The following is an 18,176-nucleotide window of genomic DNA, read 5'->3' on the forward strand; positions in this document are numbered from 1 at the left end:
TTAAAGCAGCACCCCTCCTCCTAATGACTGTACAAGCAGTTTGGTCGATATGGTCTTCTAGATATAATCCTCAGACAGAAAGTATTGTATGAAATTTCTCAAACCAAGAAAAATGTACTTTTAGAAACAAACCTTATATAGAAAACACAACAAAACAAAACTAAAAAGCACAAAATGCAGCTCTCTGCATTTCATTTTGTTTCTCCTGCATCAAATTTTGAATTTTCCTCACAAACTACTGAGAAATACTACAACATTAATTTGTGAACTACCGTCCTGTCAAACTTTTGCTGATGAATATAATTGTTTGATTGAACACTCTCTCTCTCTTTAACGTCAATCTTCCAACGAATGATTCCAGATCCAGATAGATACGATGGTGAGAAAGCTGACCGAGATGAAGATAATGTACAAGCCGAACAGCAGACGGTCGATGACTACCCCGATCATTTGCCATTCTTGTGAGGTTTTGCTCCCCTGGAAGTGTTTGTCCATCTGGAGGCGAATGGCCATGAGATCTCTGCTCAGTTTCCTCAGTTCATCCAGGGCCATATCTGGAGGGTTTTTTTCTAGAGGTGTATCACCAGAGATGCTCTGAAGAGCTCTTGAAGAAATCATACTTGTATTCACTGTTGGGTCTGTCAAAAATCAAGAGTAGTGATACTGAGATACATAATGTGGCACATGCTTTCAAAAAAAGCCAGGTAGTATTCCCAATACTGTTAATCAAAATGAAGGAAAAAAAAACTGAGAAAAACATTCAAAGCAGTCACACTTACATCAGGATTAATTTGCAAAGTCTCCATTGCACTTTGATACAACAATGTTTTTTACCTCAGCCAAGGGTAAAAAACGTTTTTTGAGATATTTAGATGTCTTTGCAAGATTTTTCAAAATTATTAAATTTCAAATTGTAATTTCTTTTTTTTCATGGGCAAATTAAAAAAGCACATAAAAACAAGTGGGTGGCAACCCACCCAATGACAACTGAGCAAACTTCATTTGCTGAAGAAGAGCATGAGATGCAGTTATACACTATGGAAAAAGACAGTAAGTGCACCTTGAGTGAAGATAATTTTGTCAAAGTACAATTTCCAAGATTAAATTGTACAATGAACTGTCACTCAATTTACACTTTTTACAGGGAACAAAATGATTACAATAAGATGCAGCACTATTAGTAGTAGCAGAAATATTATGATTGTGATGTGATTATACCTGTAGCAGGTGGTGGAATGGTGATTTTGATGCAGTTGTTCTTTGTTGAAGGGAGGCAAACGACAACAGATAGATATCGTAACACAAGGACACTGAGCCAGTGAGGCACCGCACTGTACTGGCTGGAGCTGAACTGGATATTAGTAATAAACACTGTCTCCAACAGGCTGGCCACCATCAGAGCGAGACTGAGAGAGAATAGAACATCTGCAGTAGACAAAAAAGGAAAGAAATGAAGAGATATTTTTCATTCAGACTTTATGAGGGTAGAAGTTATCTCGTTATTAATTAGCCAATAATGGTGTTTGGTGTAGAGGAAACACTAGTTTAAATATAAAAGAAATAGTGTGGCTTCCATCTTGATAGATAAGAGTTATAGTCTGGTTAATTTTAAATATACTTATATTAGTGGTATGCCATCAGGGCAAGCAAGGCAAGCAGTGCTTGACCGGTTAAGGCTAAAAATAGACATCAATTAGAACGATACCAAAATGGAAGTGATACGTCTCTTTATATCTGATCTCAAAACTGCATTCTGTCACATAAAGGATCTAATACTGCCAGTTTGCATCCATCATATAATTTAGCGCCCACTTGTGGCGGCAGCAGGCTATTATCTTTATTACCAGCCATTGTATCTCTTGTTTCTGTCATTTTCGTTGCTGTGTCCTGTTGACAAAGACTGAAGCTTGTCAATGCAGCGTTTTGAGTTTCCTCTATGGGGGGGATCAATAAAGGTACATCTTATATTATTATTTGGGCATTTGAGCCTGTGCATCGAGGATAATCCATGAATCTTTGATGAGTGATTAGCTATAGCCAGTGTGCTTGCCAAGCTGTCATTGACTCAGCTTCCACCGATCTGAGATCAGTTATGATACTGCACAAATTATGTGCATGCGTCAACTTGTTGCACATTAGAAAAACACTCCCAGTCTTCTCCTCCTAAGCGTTATGAGGAAGCAGTAGCAAGTAAACGAGCAAATTACACTGTGATTTATCATCTCTATGCAAGATCTGCAGTACATTTGAGTAGTTTAAAACGGCATATTCTTACACAAGTAGCACAGCTACTTTCAGGAATATCTCGGTACGTAGGTTGTGTGCATAGTGGGCTAAAGAGAGAGCGAGAGAGAGAGCAATGAGGCTGGCAACCAGAACAGAGCAGAACTTAGCAGTATAGCTGTGAAGGTAGCAGTGAAATGTAGGCCTATATGAACTTTAAGCTATTGGTCAGTAAATACATTCTACAACTCCTCAAAACCCAAACCAAGTTCCTGTATTTCTCCTCATTGTTTCCCAACTACAGGACTGGGTTGGTTGGGGACTGTGGGCTGTAATTGGTCGCTTGCCTATCTGTTAAAGTCACTGCACGGCACTGACTTACATCATAGGCGTCACTCACTCATGAGAGGTATTGTCTCCCCAGTGATAGGCAACAGGTCGTTCATGATGAGCAGGAAGACAGTGTAGCCCAGGATTAAGGTCATCTTGAATGCGGATCGGTCCACACTTGCAGGAGGCAGCAGGAAGCTGAAGAGGTCCAGTGTGATAAGGAAGCAGCTTGGGATCAGTAGGTTCACCACATAGGTGAGTGGCCTGCGTCTCAATATTATCTTGGGATGGGACATAAGTACAAAGCTTGAAGGTTTAAGCCAGACTTAATGATATCACCATTAATCAATGAAACCTTTGCCAGGAATATTGACCTCTTGCACAAATAAAACATAGATATAGAAGTTCTACACACAGTTTTGTTAAGATATTACAACTGAATTATAAGGGGATTAAACTGATAAATAGTCATAGTCATCATATGAACACAGAATGCAAAACAAAATAAATTAGTTGAAGGTGCTCACATAGAATGTGATGTCGGAGTAGTTTCCTTCAGTTATCTCCAGGGTAGATGGAGTTATTTTGATATCTGCAAGCTCCCACTCTCCTTTGGTATGGATCACTTTTCTGGACCCCGTAAGAATTGCTGCAGCTGCGTAACCTTGAATCATCCTTATGTCTGCAGCTGGGAGAAAATAATTTTAAAAAATTGTTCATATTTGATTCCCAGTCTGTGAGAATGTTGCTTGTGGTTTTCTGCAAGTGAGTAGAGCTCAGCTGTCAATGCTAAAGGTAATGGAAGTTCAAGGCTGACAATATTTAAATGAATTTATTTTATTCTACTGATTTTGAATTTGTGTTAAATATTCAATTTACATTTACAGAATGCATAAATGCATACTTTCTGAAAAAATTGTAATTAAATTCAAGTGACAATTTTCATTGTACTCTTAGTGCAAACTGTCTTCATTGTAATGAAACTGAGTTAGTGTTGTTTTCTGGGCAGACTTACCAAAGTGTAGGTATGATCCAAAGGTCAGAGAGCAGTTTTGAAAATCAAAGGGGAAAGTGTAGATTTCTAATCTGCAGGAACTGATCACTCTTATTGGCTTGTCATCAAAAACACGACCTGTGTTGTATAAGTAGACATAGGGAGTTTCCGGAGATTTGTCCTCGTCCATGCTAGAAAAAAATAAAAGTAAAATAAATTTTAACTGCACATATATGTTTTAGAGGATACTGATGATGTTCGACTCAGATGGCTCTTTTTTAGTTTCTGTATCTAATGCTTAATTAAACCACCACATATTTAAAATTGGGTACATTGCTGTGTTTGCAAAATGGTAGAAATTGGATTGAAAGAAGCATAAAAGATAAAACACTATGTGGTTTGATTCCTTTTGTTTTTGTTGAAAGTTAAACAAGTTCACAGACTACTGAGCATCCTTTCAACTCACAATTCTGAGATGTGGACATCTGGGACCCAAAGCTTTTCCCGGGGAACAGAGATTCTTTTAGTTCCACATTCCTTCTCATCCCAGCTCAGTCCTTCTATATCCCACTCCTACATTGAACAGAACAATAGTGTGATGTACAGCTAAGAAAATGGCAAACATTTGAACTGAGTCTCTGGACAAGTCTGGAAACATTCTATATTTCTTTTATTGTCTGATGTCTTGACTACAGGGCCCTGTTTCTGAGTATGCTAGCATTTGTAGTATGTTGTTTCCACACCCCGTGTGGTGAAGAACCATGTTCATTCTATCCCATCCCACACATTCTTTAGATGCTTTGCCTTTCCCACTCTATGGTGACCAGTGGGCCCGTGACTGATAGCCATGGTCAATAAAGAAGTTGAAAAGAACTGAGAGACAAACTGATCCATGGTTAGATGGCAAAATACCAAATATCGACAGACAGCAGCAGTTTTATTCCAAAATAACATCTGGCAGTTTGATAAAAAATTTGTCACCTGATGTTGAAAAACTTAGAATACATAATCATAATTAGACATTGTAATGTTTAGGCTGTGTTTCAACACTTTTCCATTGTCAGAATGAATTGAATGAACTGTTAGAAAAATGTCTTGATTAATTCATGTTTGTGAGCGCTCTGAAAACTTACCAAGATTTGCCATATGAATGTTGTCATTGACTGGGTCTTTTCATTCTATAGATGAGACATATTCACATTTCTTAATGATAAATAAAATTCAGTTACATTATACTTAGTTGAAAAAGCTATGTGCAGGCATGAATAGATGTTTGTATGGTTCATGGACTCACCACTCCTAAAATTCCCACCACAGCAATATTGATGGTTACGTTAAGTGTATCTGAAAACCTTTTTACAGGTCGCAGTAGTCTTTTAGGAAATAATTCCTTCTCAAGGGCATTAAACAGAGATTCAGGAGTTGGGCTGGTACAGTTCAATGCTGCAACAAAACCTGAGTTCAAAAAGAGAAAAAATATGAATTCATGAGATAGCTCAAATAAATGTAGGATTTTTTAAATTTATTTGCTTATATGCTTGGCATATAAATTGACATATTTTCTCTTATGACTAATTGTTATTACTACTTTTTTACTACTACTATTTTTCTTGATAATATTTATCTCTTGTTGATGAAGTTTCAATAATTGCTATATAATAAGGTTCATACTCATGTGTCCCAGAAAGACTGAAGAAGGTCAAGAGCTGAAATGCATTTGTTTCTGTTTGCTGCTGTGCACTTTAAAAGTGACTTACACTTATCTGTGAGTGCCGACAACTTTTTTGTCCTTGGGGGCAAAACCCTAATAAGGGACAAGATAGCCAGTTCACTGATAAAAGTCTCGTAATATACTATCAATTTGGAACGCTGTTTAATAATTAATTTAATAAGTACAACCAAAATTACCATTAATACTTAGTAAGAGTTGAAGGATTTGGAGCTCTGTAAAATAGAGGTTGGCAACATTCACTCCTGAGCAACAGTACATAGACCTATCTTAATAATGCACCCCTAAATAGTGTAATACTATGCCATTGACCTCACACCAGGTTTTTGCTGGTCATTAGGGGCACTTGCTTTCCGCTGCCTCAAGGTACCAATGCGCCATACCAGACCAATACACACACACAGCGCTCAGATAGGCGCAAGTGCGGTTGATATTTAAACAACATGGGCACCCCTAGTTCTAACCTATGTTGTACTTCTCTCAGCTTTATAACATAACATACTGGTTACATATTTTGGTTTGTTGAAAGTTGTTTATTTTTTGTAAAGAAACAAGCAAAACAAAAACAAATAAACAAACAAGCAAACAAACAAACAAAAGCATCCTATGTGTTACCCACAAGTCTTTCTGGTTTTTGGTCTAAGATTTTACTTAAATTATTAAAATTTTAATTTTGAAAGTTCATAAACATGTCATGACAGTATTCATTAATGTGCCACAAAACTACTATCATTATTATTATAAAATCATCATTATAAAACACATACATTTCCAAGTTTTTTTGTTTAGCTTGTAGTTTCTTCCAAATAATCTTTAAAGTTTCATAAAGCATTAGCATATGAATAGGTTTCAACCAGCTGGCTGTCTTCCAGCTTCCGACAGATCATCTTCCTTTTATTTTTTCCTCATCAAAATTGACCAATTTCCTAACTAAATAATTTGAATAATGAAAATTATTTTGTCCTTACCATCAAGCAGTGAAAAACAGATGAACATAAGCCCAGCAGTCTTTACCTCTGTCATCTTCTGTTTAAGCCCAAACATTTTCCTAACAAAGGAAAATGTCAAGTCTGAACAAATGGTGTATCTTGTTTCTGATTGGTTAAATTCAGTCTCAACTCATATATTTTGCACCTGAAATATTTGTTTGCGTGTCTTGTTTGTCAAAACATCAGCATCAAGTACAAGTAATCAAACAAGAATGTCTGTGGTTTTCCAGTACTGAACAAATATTATAAACACACACACCTCAACATGCAATGAGTCTGAATCAGCACTCACATTTGCATCAGACACAATACACATGTCAAAACAAAGTCATAGAAATTGTTTGTGAAAACTTACACGTATGAAGGCTGAAAAATAGTAGTGATGCATGAAAGTCTTAGCAGTGTTTATCCATACATACAGTCTAATTAGCAAAAATTTCAGTTTGAAGTGTTACTCTGATCTGCACACTTGGAAAAAAAAAAGCCAATTACCGTCAATTTAGTTTAATTTCATTACAATTACATAAATGCAGGCTTTAGTGAAAATAGTTGGCAACACTGCTTCTGAGATGTTGTTGCAAATCGTCCCTTGGTTGTTTAAGGGATGGGAGCTGCATTTTGAGACATTGCTGTTGAGTAAAGTTAGTCAGCCCTAGGGGCCCCCCTAACAGCCCCAAGCAATCGCCTGCCTAGCTTGTTCACAACGTGGAACACCTTGTGTTCCTCGCTTCTCTTGTCCTGATTGGTCTTTGCTGATTGTCTGAATTCCTTAGAATTATATGGTCTGTAAGCTGTGTCGACGATAGTCCTTTAACCGAAATGTTTAGTTTTTCCCTGTGTTACTTTTTACACATGAAATAAAATCACTCTTTTTGCATCTTTAGAGTCACTTTTATAGTTTTTCTGTGAATGGGATGAATTTCACAAAGGCACAGCAGCTTGTTTTACTACTCTTGAAATTAATATTTTCCCACAATGGCAGACACAATTCAACTGTATTAAATGTTAATATGAATATTAAATGCAAAGGAGGAACTGAGACAGTTAATGTCTTCTTCTGAGTCCTAGTCCCATATATTAGAGAAGTACAGTCCTGCATTCAATTTTCTTATACATTTAGGAAAAAAGCAAACAGAAGAACTTAAAAGACACACAAACAGTGATGTGCTGGTTACAGCAAACTTCCAGGTAAAAGAGATTATTGTAGGGCCAATGGTTTGTTGAAACATGTAAATATTTGTTGTGTAGACAATGCAAGAGAAATGTTAACAGGACTTTCCAGACATAAAAGGTGCAAGCACCCAACTGGCTTCAGGGCGTCAGTGCCCTAGATAAATAAATGTAGAAATACATAAATGAATAAATAGCATTAATAGTTTGTATTTTGCATTTATTTATGTATTTAATTATTTATTTCAGCGTTTATTTATTTATACTTATCTATACTTCATATAAACCTGGTACATGATTGGACAGCATATAGATGCTGAACAGGGGCTTAGGGCTACACCTCATTACGGGCAGTCTACCGAGCTGCTCTGGTTTCCCGGATGCTCAGGAACTGCAGGGAAGTTGAGGAATGCTCCCAATACACTGAGCCTCACCTCCATCACAGCAATTAAAACACTTTCATTACACATATCATTATTACTAAAGGAGGTAGAGAAATAATTAAACACACCAAAGACACACCAAGCAGAGAGAGAAGGAGAGAGAGAGAGAGATAGAGAAGTCATCGGTAACCAGGCTTTGTACTAACTACTATGACCAATTTTACACATCAAACTGAGGGATTTAGACATAAAAACCTGCCTCTAATAAAAATCTGTTATGTTCTGGAGTTGAAGTAAATAAAGGCTAAACTATTGTGGATCCCAGATGGAGGCTGTGAGCTGTTTGAGACCACGTCATGGTTATAAAATCAGGTTGACCATATGTGGTCCAGGCACATACTAGGTTTTGATCTAGTCTTGTTCTACTCTCTCAACTTTGCATGCTGAATTTTCAAACATGTTTTAACAGAGTGAAAAAAATACTGACACTGAAGAAAGGAGTTCCAAATATCCCAAACCAGTCTGAGCAGGAACTTACTCGGATCAACTAATTCCTTTATGACCCAGCCTGGGGGGACACTGGCCAACAACATGAAACTTCCCCTTTCCCAGCTCCCAAGAGCAGAGAATGGTTTTAAGAAATTTAATTTTGACCTTTGTAATCATGAAGATATACTAAAACATGTAAAACACAATGGCAGATATTAAATGTATGTATGGGATAGTCTACATAGATCAATCATTTAATATCTGTAGTCAAAACCTACTTAGCAGAATATTTTTGCAGGCTACTTTGGGTATTGCTACATAGCCAATGCTAGTAACAGCTGTTTACTTAGAAGAAGTTAGAAGAAGTTTTGCCAGTTCATCATCAAACTTTGTTCCTTTACTCGCCAAGAGTTAGTATGTTAATCCACTAGCCCTGGCCTGGTCTTGACTCTTTTGTCACTTTCCGATACTGAGTCACTTTAGCATCCAGTCTGTTATGAAGAATTTGTGCTGCTCAGAGGCCATATTATAACGTGTTGCCTTGTAAACACAATGGTGGCTGAAGCTCTTATCAAGACTAGTAACTATATAGCTGTTAATGCTAATGCTCGCTATGTAGCAATAGCAAAAGTTACAAATAGCACCTTTAAATGTCATAAAATATCAGATTAGGACATGGAAGAGAAAATGTGGCATACAAAAATATTTTATCATTAAACCCAGAGTAAATAGTTAACTACATGTTGTTAATGTCAGTATGTTAATAATGTATGGCCCAGGGCAAATGCTATTTGACGATCAACAAACATGGACACAATTTACTTACTTAAACAAGTTTCTGTCCCCAAAATTTGAGATGAGTCCCTTTGGTCCTGTTTTAAGATAGAAAAAAACTCAATCACCGAATCCATGGCAACATAGAGTGGGGATGAGGTAAGGCTAAGGGGGATCCACAGTCTTAGGCTTTGAAAACCCCTGACTTATACCACAAAGGCACAGAGGAAATACAGGACCCGTTGTTCCACACCTTCAGCAATCACTGACCAATTTTATTTTTCAGCACCTGCACCTATGGGAGTTAAGATGTGTTACATTCTCTCCAGAGCTGTTTGCTGTGCAGTTGAACCACGTGACTTTTGGTAGACATATATTTACTGCTCAGTGTTAAGATCCATAGCTGAAACATTCCTTGGGTGAGAAGTGTACAGAGCATTTAAAACACAGGGTCTGTATCAAGCATCTCAGGATCGCTTTTAGGAATCATCCTGAAACTTTAATTGGGATTTAACTTTTGACCTCAGAGTGCTGGCAATAATAGATGTTGATTAAAGGATAGGTTGGCAACAGTCAGGTTTCTTGCTGTAATCATTTTTCCTGTTCATACTGGCTGCTAAAAGATCACTTTCTAATGTATTTCCATTTAAATGATGGGTGACAAAATCCACAGTCCTCATAACCTACAAAAATTCCAGTTCTTTGAAGTTTACCTGGAGCTAATATGAGGCTGGCCTGAATGGGGATAATTCATCATGAGAAGCGATACAAAGTATTGTCTGAAATCTCTGAAAGTAATAAATTATAACATTTAAAAACATGTTTTTATGCAGAAAAAAACAAAAAACAAACAAAACAGAGTCATGTCCAGTCAAACTTGACATAACTCTCCTGCCAAGTCAATCTTCCAACGAATGATTCCAGATCCAGATAGATACGATGGTGATAAAGCTGACTGAGATGAAGATAATGTACAAGCCAAACAGCAGACGGTCGATGACTACCCCAATCATTTGCCATTCCTGTGAGGTTTGTGTCCCCTGAAAGTGGTGGTCCATCTGTAGGCGGATGGACATGAGATCTCTGCTCAGTTTCCTCAGTTCATCCAGGGCCATATCTGGAGGGGGTTTGTCTAGAGGTGTATCACCAGAGATGCTCTCAAGATTCCTTGAGGAGATGATGCTGTTATTCATTGCATTGTCTGTCAGAAAGCAACAGATGTTTAAAAATACACATTTACATGGGTTTAAATGGAGCAGATCTTAAACAAGGACCTTTAAGCACAACACAACTGACTGTTGCTAAGTTATGACTCATGGCTGTTCAGGATCGAGGTTCAGTGATCAATCAAACTCGACTGTTTCAGAACTTTGGCTGTAATTTCCTTATAGCCTACTCAATCTAAGTGTCTACATAGGCGTTGTACCACGGACATTAACACTAATGTCACACTACATGGACATTAATGCAATCCAAATTGCATTTTCATGCTTCAAGTCTATTTTCTTCTGTTTTACAAGAGTAACGACAGTGATTGTTCACTGTTCTCTAGGCTTTGCCAAAACATGGTAGCCTACAACTCAATGCTGTGCCAGAACAAATCTTGAGTATGAAAAAAGACTTGGAGCATAAAAATATGCTTCAAAAATGCAAGCTGTTATGTTGCCTGTGTATGCAGTTGGATTGATTAAAGAAGTGTATTTTTTCCATTATATATGCATGAGACAGATGACTGAAACAGCTGATTGCTTTCTGAATAGACGTACTGCTTGTCTAAAATGACATAGTTAATTGCAGGAAATGTATTAGAAAACTATGTGAAAATCATGTGCCAAAATCCTCTTGCCACCTTTTATTCCAGAGCTTTCAATTGCATCTTACTGAAAACTGAGTGAACTGTTGAAAAGTATGAGATGCAATTACAAGCTTTGGAAAAAGCTACTAAATGGAGTTAAGATTATTTTGTCAAACTGCTATTTACAAGATTAAGGAAGAAGAATGAACTGTCTCAGTCAATTTCCTTTTCTGTTCTAGACCATTTTTCAAATGAGTTGCATACAAAATTATTTCAATAAGATGTAGCACCATTAGTAGTGCAAAATGTAATTAGTTACAATATACCTGTAGCAAGTGGGCGAAGGGAGACTGTGACGCGGTTGCTCTTTTTTTGTGGAGGGAGACAAACAGCAAGGGCTAGATATCGTAACACAAGGACGCTGAGCCAGTGAGGCACCGCACTGTACTGGCTGGAGCTGAACTGGATATTAGTAATAAACACTGTCTCCAACAGGCTGGCCACCATCAGAGCGAGACTGACTGAGAATAGGACATCTGCAGTAGACAAAAAAAACAGAACGGTTAAGAAATGAAGAGATACTTTTCAATCAGACTTTATTAATTTTTAAATCTACTTATATCATTGGTGTCACTCACTCATGAGAGGTGTTGTGTCCCCAGTGACAGGCAACAGGTCGTTCATGATGAGCAGGAAGACAGTGTAGCCCAGGATGAGGGTCATCTTGAAGGCAGATCGGTCCACACTCGCAGGAGGCAGCAGGAAGCTGAAGATGTCCAATGTCATGAGGAAGCAGCTAGGGATCAGCAGGTTCACCACATAGAGGATTGGTCTGCGTCTCAAAATGATCTTGGGATGGGATGCAATTACAAAGCTTGAAGGTTAAAGCCAGCCAGATGTTACCATTAATCAATGAAACCTTTGTTCGTGGCACCTTTGATGCTCCCCAAGGGTCCATTCTCAGTGCCTTTAGTATTGCTGTTTACATGCTTCCACTATACTGACAGATTATCCACAAAAACAACATCTACTACAATCACTTTTTAAAACGTAATTTTATATCCAAAACCCACTACCAAATCAACTTTTTAATTTAACTTTTAATGACTTGATTGTGACTTGTCTTATTGTGTCGCTTGTTACTCCATGAATCATTTATAGATAAATAATAAATAATATGAGTTATTTAGCACTGTGGTTGTGAGCGCTGGAATGTTGTGATCTATATCAAGAATTTTGCAGTTTTAGTCTTTAGTATTGCAGTACTAAAAAGACAACATTGAAATACAGAGCTGCATCCTGGGATACTGAGATGACTGGGTTGAAAAAAACTACACAAGATTGTTTCATTTTTCTACAAACAAAATCTTTGGAAGAATAATTTCAAAGATTAATCACATAAACAAAACTGACAAATGAGTTTTACACACAGTTTCTTTACGATATTTCAACTGTTTTAAAGGGGATGTTTAACATATAAATACTGATATTCATCATATGAATACAGAATACAGAATAAAATTAAAAAGTTAAAGGTGCTCACATAGAATGTTATGTCAGAATAGCTTCCATCAGTTAACTCCAGGGTATTTGAAGTTACTTTGATATCCGCAAGCTCCCACTCCCCTTTGGTCTTCATCACTTTTCTGGACTCAGCCAGAACTGCTGCAGCTGTGCCACCTTGAATCATCTTTATGTCTGAAGCTGGAAAAAAAAAAGAAAAAAAAAGTTGTTCATATTTGATGCCCAGTTTTTTCCACATCTTTTTAATCCACAATGATCAGTGTACAATAATTAGCAATCACCAATGAATGAACCTACAAACATAAAAGTACACTAAGTATCTTCATATTCCTCATTCCTTCCTTCCAATATGCACCCAGGTAAACTAAATGAAAGAGATACATATGCACACACACCAACATATACATACATTTAGATACAGTATATATATATATATATATATTAATCAATTTACAATGAATTAATTTTTAATTTACACTTTTAATACATACTAACCGAAGTGACAATATTTTGTTGTACTCTGAGTACAAACCTGTCATAATTTAAACAAAACTGTAAGGTGGACTTGTGGCTCTGAGATCAGTTTTTGATATGATGTGTTGTTTTCTGGGCAGACTTACCAAGGTGTAGATGTGGTCCAAAGCTCAGAGAGCAGTTTTGAATATCAAAAGGGAAAGTGTAGATTTCTAATTGGCAGGAACTGACCACTCTGACTGGTTTATCATCAAAAACACGACCTGTGTTGTATAAGTAGACATAGGGAGTTTTCGGAGATTTATCCTCGTCCATGCTGGAAAAGAATATGATATAAAACATTTCAATTGCATGTATATGCTTTAAAGAGATACTGGGATATTCCACTCAGATTACTCTTCTCCTTAGTTTTTGTAACTAAACCACCAAATATTTAAATTTGGGTACAGCTGTTTTGTTTGCTGTTGACAACATTTCTAAAATGGTAGCAATTTGATCAAAAGAAGCATAAAAGATAAAACACTGTGGTCTGATTCCTTTTGTTTTTGTCGAAGGTTAAACAAGTTCAAAGACTACTGAAGACCCTTTTAACTTACAACTCTGAGATGTGGACGTCTGGGACCCAAAGCTTTTCCCGGGGGACAGAGACTCTTTTAGTTCCACATTCCTTCTCATCCCAGCTCAGTCCTTCTATATCCCACTCCTACATTGAACAGAACAATAGTGTGATGCACAGCTAAGAAAATGGCAAACATTTGAACTGAGACTCTGCTTACTTTAATTTAAAGGACAAATCTGGAAATATTCTATATTTTGTTGTTGTCAACAAATCCTATGAACAAGTCTGGTTCCACAACATAGTTGAGTTCAGGACAAGTGTGAGGGCCATGGTTAGATTTATTTTGACCTCACTTGGATCGACCCTAAGAGGCTCGGCCTGCCGTCTAATCAAACATGCCTCCTCCTCTATGCTTCTCTTTCCTCATCTGACACTTTAAATAACATTAAGTTTCCGCCATTATCAATTCATCACTTCGGTGCAGGCACCTTATGTCCCTGGGGATGGCATGCGGTTTCCTATCTGCATAAAATAAATCAGCAGCATTTATTAGTGAGAGTTGTTATATTGTTACAAACCCTTCGACCCTTTTAGATTTTTTAATTGACTGAATCTGGTTAAGCAAGTAGCTTCATTTATTCTACAGCTTTGGTAAATGCATTTATTTCATCTACCCCCGGTAAGTTGAAAAGCTATCTGAGTGGGATTTTTCTTTCAACCTTACTGTGTGTGGTCAGGCACAGCGAGTGGGAGGTTTTACATTTCATGTGTAAGTTCCCAGGCCCCTGTAATTTAGGTATAAAACTCGAGAAGGTTAATTAGATATTTCTTAGTGTCTCAGATATTGACGTGATGGCTGATGGAGTTTGACTGCTGACTGAGATACGTAAGGAAAGTTGACTGGCTGTAGATCTGTGTGCACATGTAATGTGCCACTGCACAGGCACCGCAGTGTCTGCTGACAGTGCAAGACTGTAATCTGACTTTTTGGTTCACTTGCCCTTTTAGAGACACATTCTTCCTTCCCTGGACTATTTTGGTTTCTTTTGATGGATACTGAGACATTCAAAAGAAAATGGTACCATATTTGTGACCCAGTCAGTCAGTACTAACCAATGAGCCTTTGAGATCCATTAGACAGTAGGGAAGTTAGAAAGTATTAAAAGATGGACAAATGCATTGTTGGATGCTACTGTCAAGATCATGGTATAAAAATCAGGCGTGGGCAGTAATTTTTTGGCATCAATGGGCAAAAATTCCATAATCGGCTTTCAGCATATTGTGATTGTAGTGAAGCTGTCTGAGAGCAAACTAAACGTCTGCATCTCCTCTCGATTTTGTTTTCAGGCTTTAGAAAATGTAGCCTGTGACGGGAGACTTTGATCATTCACAGGTCTTTTTTGAGAGGGACCGTTCCTATTGGCATGTTCTCCAAATGCAGATGCGTGTGCAGATTAAAATTCTGGCATGTGGGACAAAGTTTTTCATTTTGATTTAGCCTCTTCATCTATGTTTCCATTTTTCAGAAAGAAACTCTACAACTCTACAATGGAATGGATACAAAAGTATGGAAATAATTCTGAAGAAATTCGAGTTTTGTCAGTGCTCTGAAAACTTACCAAGATTTGCCATATGAATGTTGTTAAGGACTGGGCTTTTTCATTCTATGGGGGAGACATACTTATGATTATTAATTAATGAAATCAGTTACAGTATACTTAGCTTTGCATGTGTATATGCGGACATGAATAGATGTTTGTGTACGTCATGGACTCACCACTCCTAAAATTCCCACCAAAGTAATATCGATAGTTATGTTAAGTGTATCTGAAAACCTTTTTACAGGTCGAAGTAGTTTTTTAGGAAATAATTCCCTCTCAAGGGCATCAAACAGGGATTCAGGAGTTGGGCTGGTGCAGTTCAATGCTGCAACATAACCTGCGTTCAAAAAGAGAAAAAATTATAAGATAGTTCAAATAAACATATAATTACAATTATTATTTTGATTTGCTCAGTGGCAGGTCTTTCTTTGTATGCTGTATAGTGGGGTAACCCTTCATGAAGTAATGCCAGTAAAACCACCACCACCAGTTTGCTTTACTCACTTTCTGGTGCGACACAGAAGCATGTTATTGTGTCAGCTTAGTGAGCCAGTTTTAAATGATTTTTCTTTTGGTTGTAGCTATTTACAGCTCAAGCATTTTGAGCCTTAACGATGATGGATTACCATGAAATTTAGTGCACACATTCTTCCTCCCCTCAGGAAGACATTCAGTGATCTTTAAACTTTTCATCTAGCGCCATCATATCAGGTCATAATTTTAATTGGTGCATGACCTAATACCTGCAAACTAATCACATAATCACAGGATATTATCATGCTGGCATTAACATTTGGCTCACAGCACTACTTTACCTTCATACTCCATCACAGAGCTTTGCTATGCTAAACTAGCTGTGCACTCTTGGTCTTAACATATGTTGTACTTCTCTCTATTGCTAAATAATTTGGTTTGTGAACAGGAATTTATTTGCTGTATTCTTTTCCCCAGTTTAAGATTTTACTTCTTAAGATTTCTATTTTTTACTTCAGTTTTTTTTCACATATTTCATAAACATCTCATGACAGTATGTATTAATGTGGCACAAAACCCTTGTAAAACTATAAATACCCAGTCATACATGCTGTAAATTCAAAGCTATCATCATGAACTATCATCATCACTATAAAACACAAACATTTCACTGTATTCCAGTTATTTTGTATAGCTTGTATTTTCTTCCAAATCATTTTGAAAGTTTAAGCTTCATAAAGCTTTAGCATGTGGATGGGTTTCTGTCTTCCAGCTTTCAACAGATCATCTTCCTTTTTTATTTTCCTTTCTTAGTAAATTGTCAAAATTCTTTAGTCCTTACCGTGCAGCAGTGAAAAACAGATGAAGATAAGCCCAGCAGTCTTTACCTCTGTCATCTTTTCTGTGTGAGTGCAAACATTTCCATAAGTTAAAGGAAAGTGTCAACAGTCTGAACAAATGTTGCATCTTGTTTCTGATTGGCTAAATTTAGCCTGACCTCACTCATTTTGCTCTGAGTTATTGCTTGCATGTCTAGTTCGTCTAAACATAAATGCTGCACAAATTAAGTAAAACTAATCAAACAAGGATGTCTCCGGTTTTCTTTACATCATTAAATTATATTGTAGTTTTGTATAAGTCTTTTTATTTTGGCAGTTTTTTTTGTTACTCTCCTCTGCACTCATATTCACTCATTTATCTGAATGTAATCAGATATAAATCTGTAAAGAAACACACAAGAAACAATTTTCATAAAGTTCACAGCAGCTTCTTATACCATGAAATTGATTTTTTCCTACAATGGCAGACACAGTTGAACTTTATTACATATTAATATGAATATTAAATGCAATGGAGGCAGTTTATGTCTTCTGTTGTGTCAGTGTTTCACATTACAGAGATGTGCAGTCCTGCACTTAATTTGCTTTTAGATTTGGGAAAAAAATGGAAACTGAAGAACTGTAAAGACACATAAACAGCTTTGTGCTGGGTACTACAAACCTCTGGGCAGGAGAGATTGTTGTAGGTCCAGTTGTTTGTAGAAAAATGCAAATATTTGTTGCTTAACCGACAATGCAAGAGACTAGTTAGGACCTTCAAGAACTAAAGGTTCACAATCCACACTGGGGGTGTTGGAAGAAGGTGAAATAACTAAATAGAAACACAATAATAGTAAAACATACTGAGATAGTTTATAACACCTTGAAAATGAAAATGAATATGAAAATGAAAATAAAACTAATTTTTTTGTAGGCACTGAAACAGTTCTATAAATATCAAACCTCCAAGTATAAAAACTCATCATACAAACATTAATAACTGAGCTTATTTGCAATCAACAGTTTTGCAGCCCTGATTTCAGAGCAAAAAGTGGGGCGAGAATATAATCCGTCTTATCCTTGATTGGCCTTTCCCTCCTTCTGAACTATTTGGAGAGTCTAACAAACAACCCCGTTTGTTGTTTTATTTACATGTCAAAGTCCGTTATTTTGTCAGTTTTCCTGTCCTAAGCAAATATTGTCAGCACACACATCAACATGCAATGAGCTTGAATCAACATGTACATCAAACACCACACACACACGAGACAAAGCCACTGAAATTGTATTGAAGATCTTTAATGTATGAAGGTCGTGGTGATGCATGAAATTCTCTCCAGTGTATTTTTAGTGTTATCAGCATTACTTTGCATTCCACTCATATTCACTCATTCATCTGAATGTAATCGATATAATCATAAAAAGACACACGCAAGAGACGACTTTCATAAAGGCATGGCAGCTTATTTTATTACTCTCAAAATTATTATTTTTTCTCAAATGGCAGAGACACTATTACTGTTTTACATATTTATATAAATAATACATGCAAAGGAGGAACTTGTGTTTATAAGTTTCATGAATATGTACATCGTCCACTGTGAATGCCACCATTCCTAGATCAATAAAAGTGTGGCAAACAACATCAGAAGAAGAGAAGATATAGAACCTGAAAATGTACAAACAGGAAGGCCAGACAACATTAATATGATAGGCATCAGGTGGGAGAGGAGGTGATGATGATATGAACTGGCAGATCACTCGTACAAATCAAAAATTTAAATATTTGATGATTGAAATTTCATGATCCTCTTAGCCTTAAGATACTTTTGGGAAACAAGACCCTGGAA

The 18,176-nt window shown here is 36.8% G+C and overlaps 2 protein-coding genes across 2 annotated transcripts; both read right to left on the reverse strand.

Annotated features, from left to right (window-relative positions):
- Positions 1–336: 336 nt before the first annotated feature.
- On the reverse strand, positions 337–5,222 carry LOC111234084 (5-hydroxytryptamine receptor 3A-like). The gene is made up of 9 exons (XM_022762040.1): positions 5,219–5,222; positions 4,842–5,002; positions 4,681–4,725; positions 4,014–4,120; positions 3,569–3,738; positions 3,081–3,241; positions 2,624–2,834; positions 1,219–1,425; positions 337–638 (listed from the first exon to the last, which is right to left on the reverse strand). The coding sequence occupies exons 1-9, from the start codon at positions 5,220–5,222 to the stop codon at positions 337–339; spliced, it is 1,368 nt and encodes a 455-aa protein (XP_022617761.1).
- A 4,758-nt stretch (positions 5,223–9,980) lies between these two features.
- Positions 9,981–16,404, reverse strand: LOC111234168 (5-hydroxytryptamine receptor 3A-like). Its single transcript, XM_022762157.1, has 9 exons — positions 16,350–16,404; positions 15,211–15,371; positions 15,053–15,097; positions 13,471–13,577; positions 13,021–13,190; positions 12,420–12,580; positions 11,515–11,725; positions 11,203–11,412; positions 9,981–10,282 (listed from the first exon to the last, which is right to left on the reverse strand). Exons 1-9 carry the CDS (start codon positions 16,402–16,404, stop codon positions 9,981–9,983), a joined length of 1,422 nt encoding a protein of 473 aa, XP_022617878.1.
- Between the last annotated feature and the right edge of the window lie 1,772 nt (positions 16,405–18,176).

Source organism: Seriola dumerili, unplaced genomic scaffold, assembly GCF_002260705.1.
Source record: "Seriola dumerili isolate Sdu_G_001 unplaced genomic scaffold, Sdu_1.0 BDQW01000002.1, whole genome shotgun sequence".
Taxonomy (NCBI): Eukaryota; Metazoa; Chordata; class Actinopteri; order Carangiformes; family Carangidae; genus Seriola; species Seriola dumerili.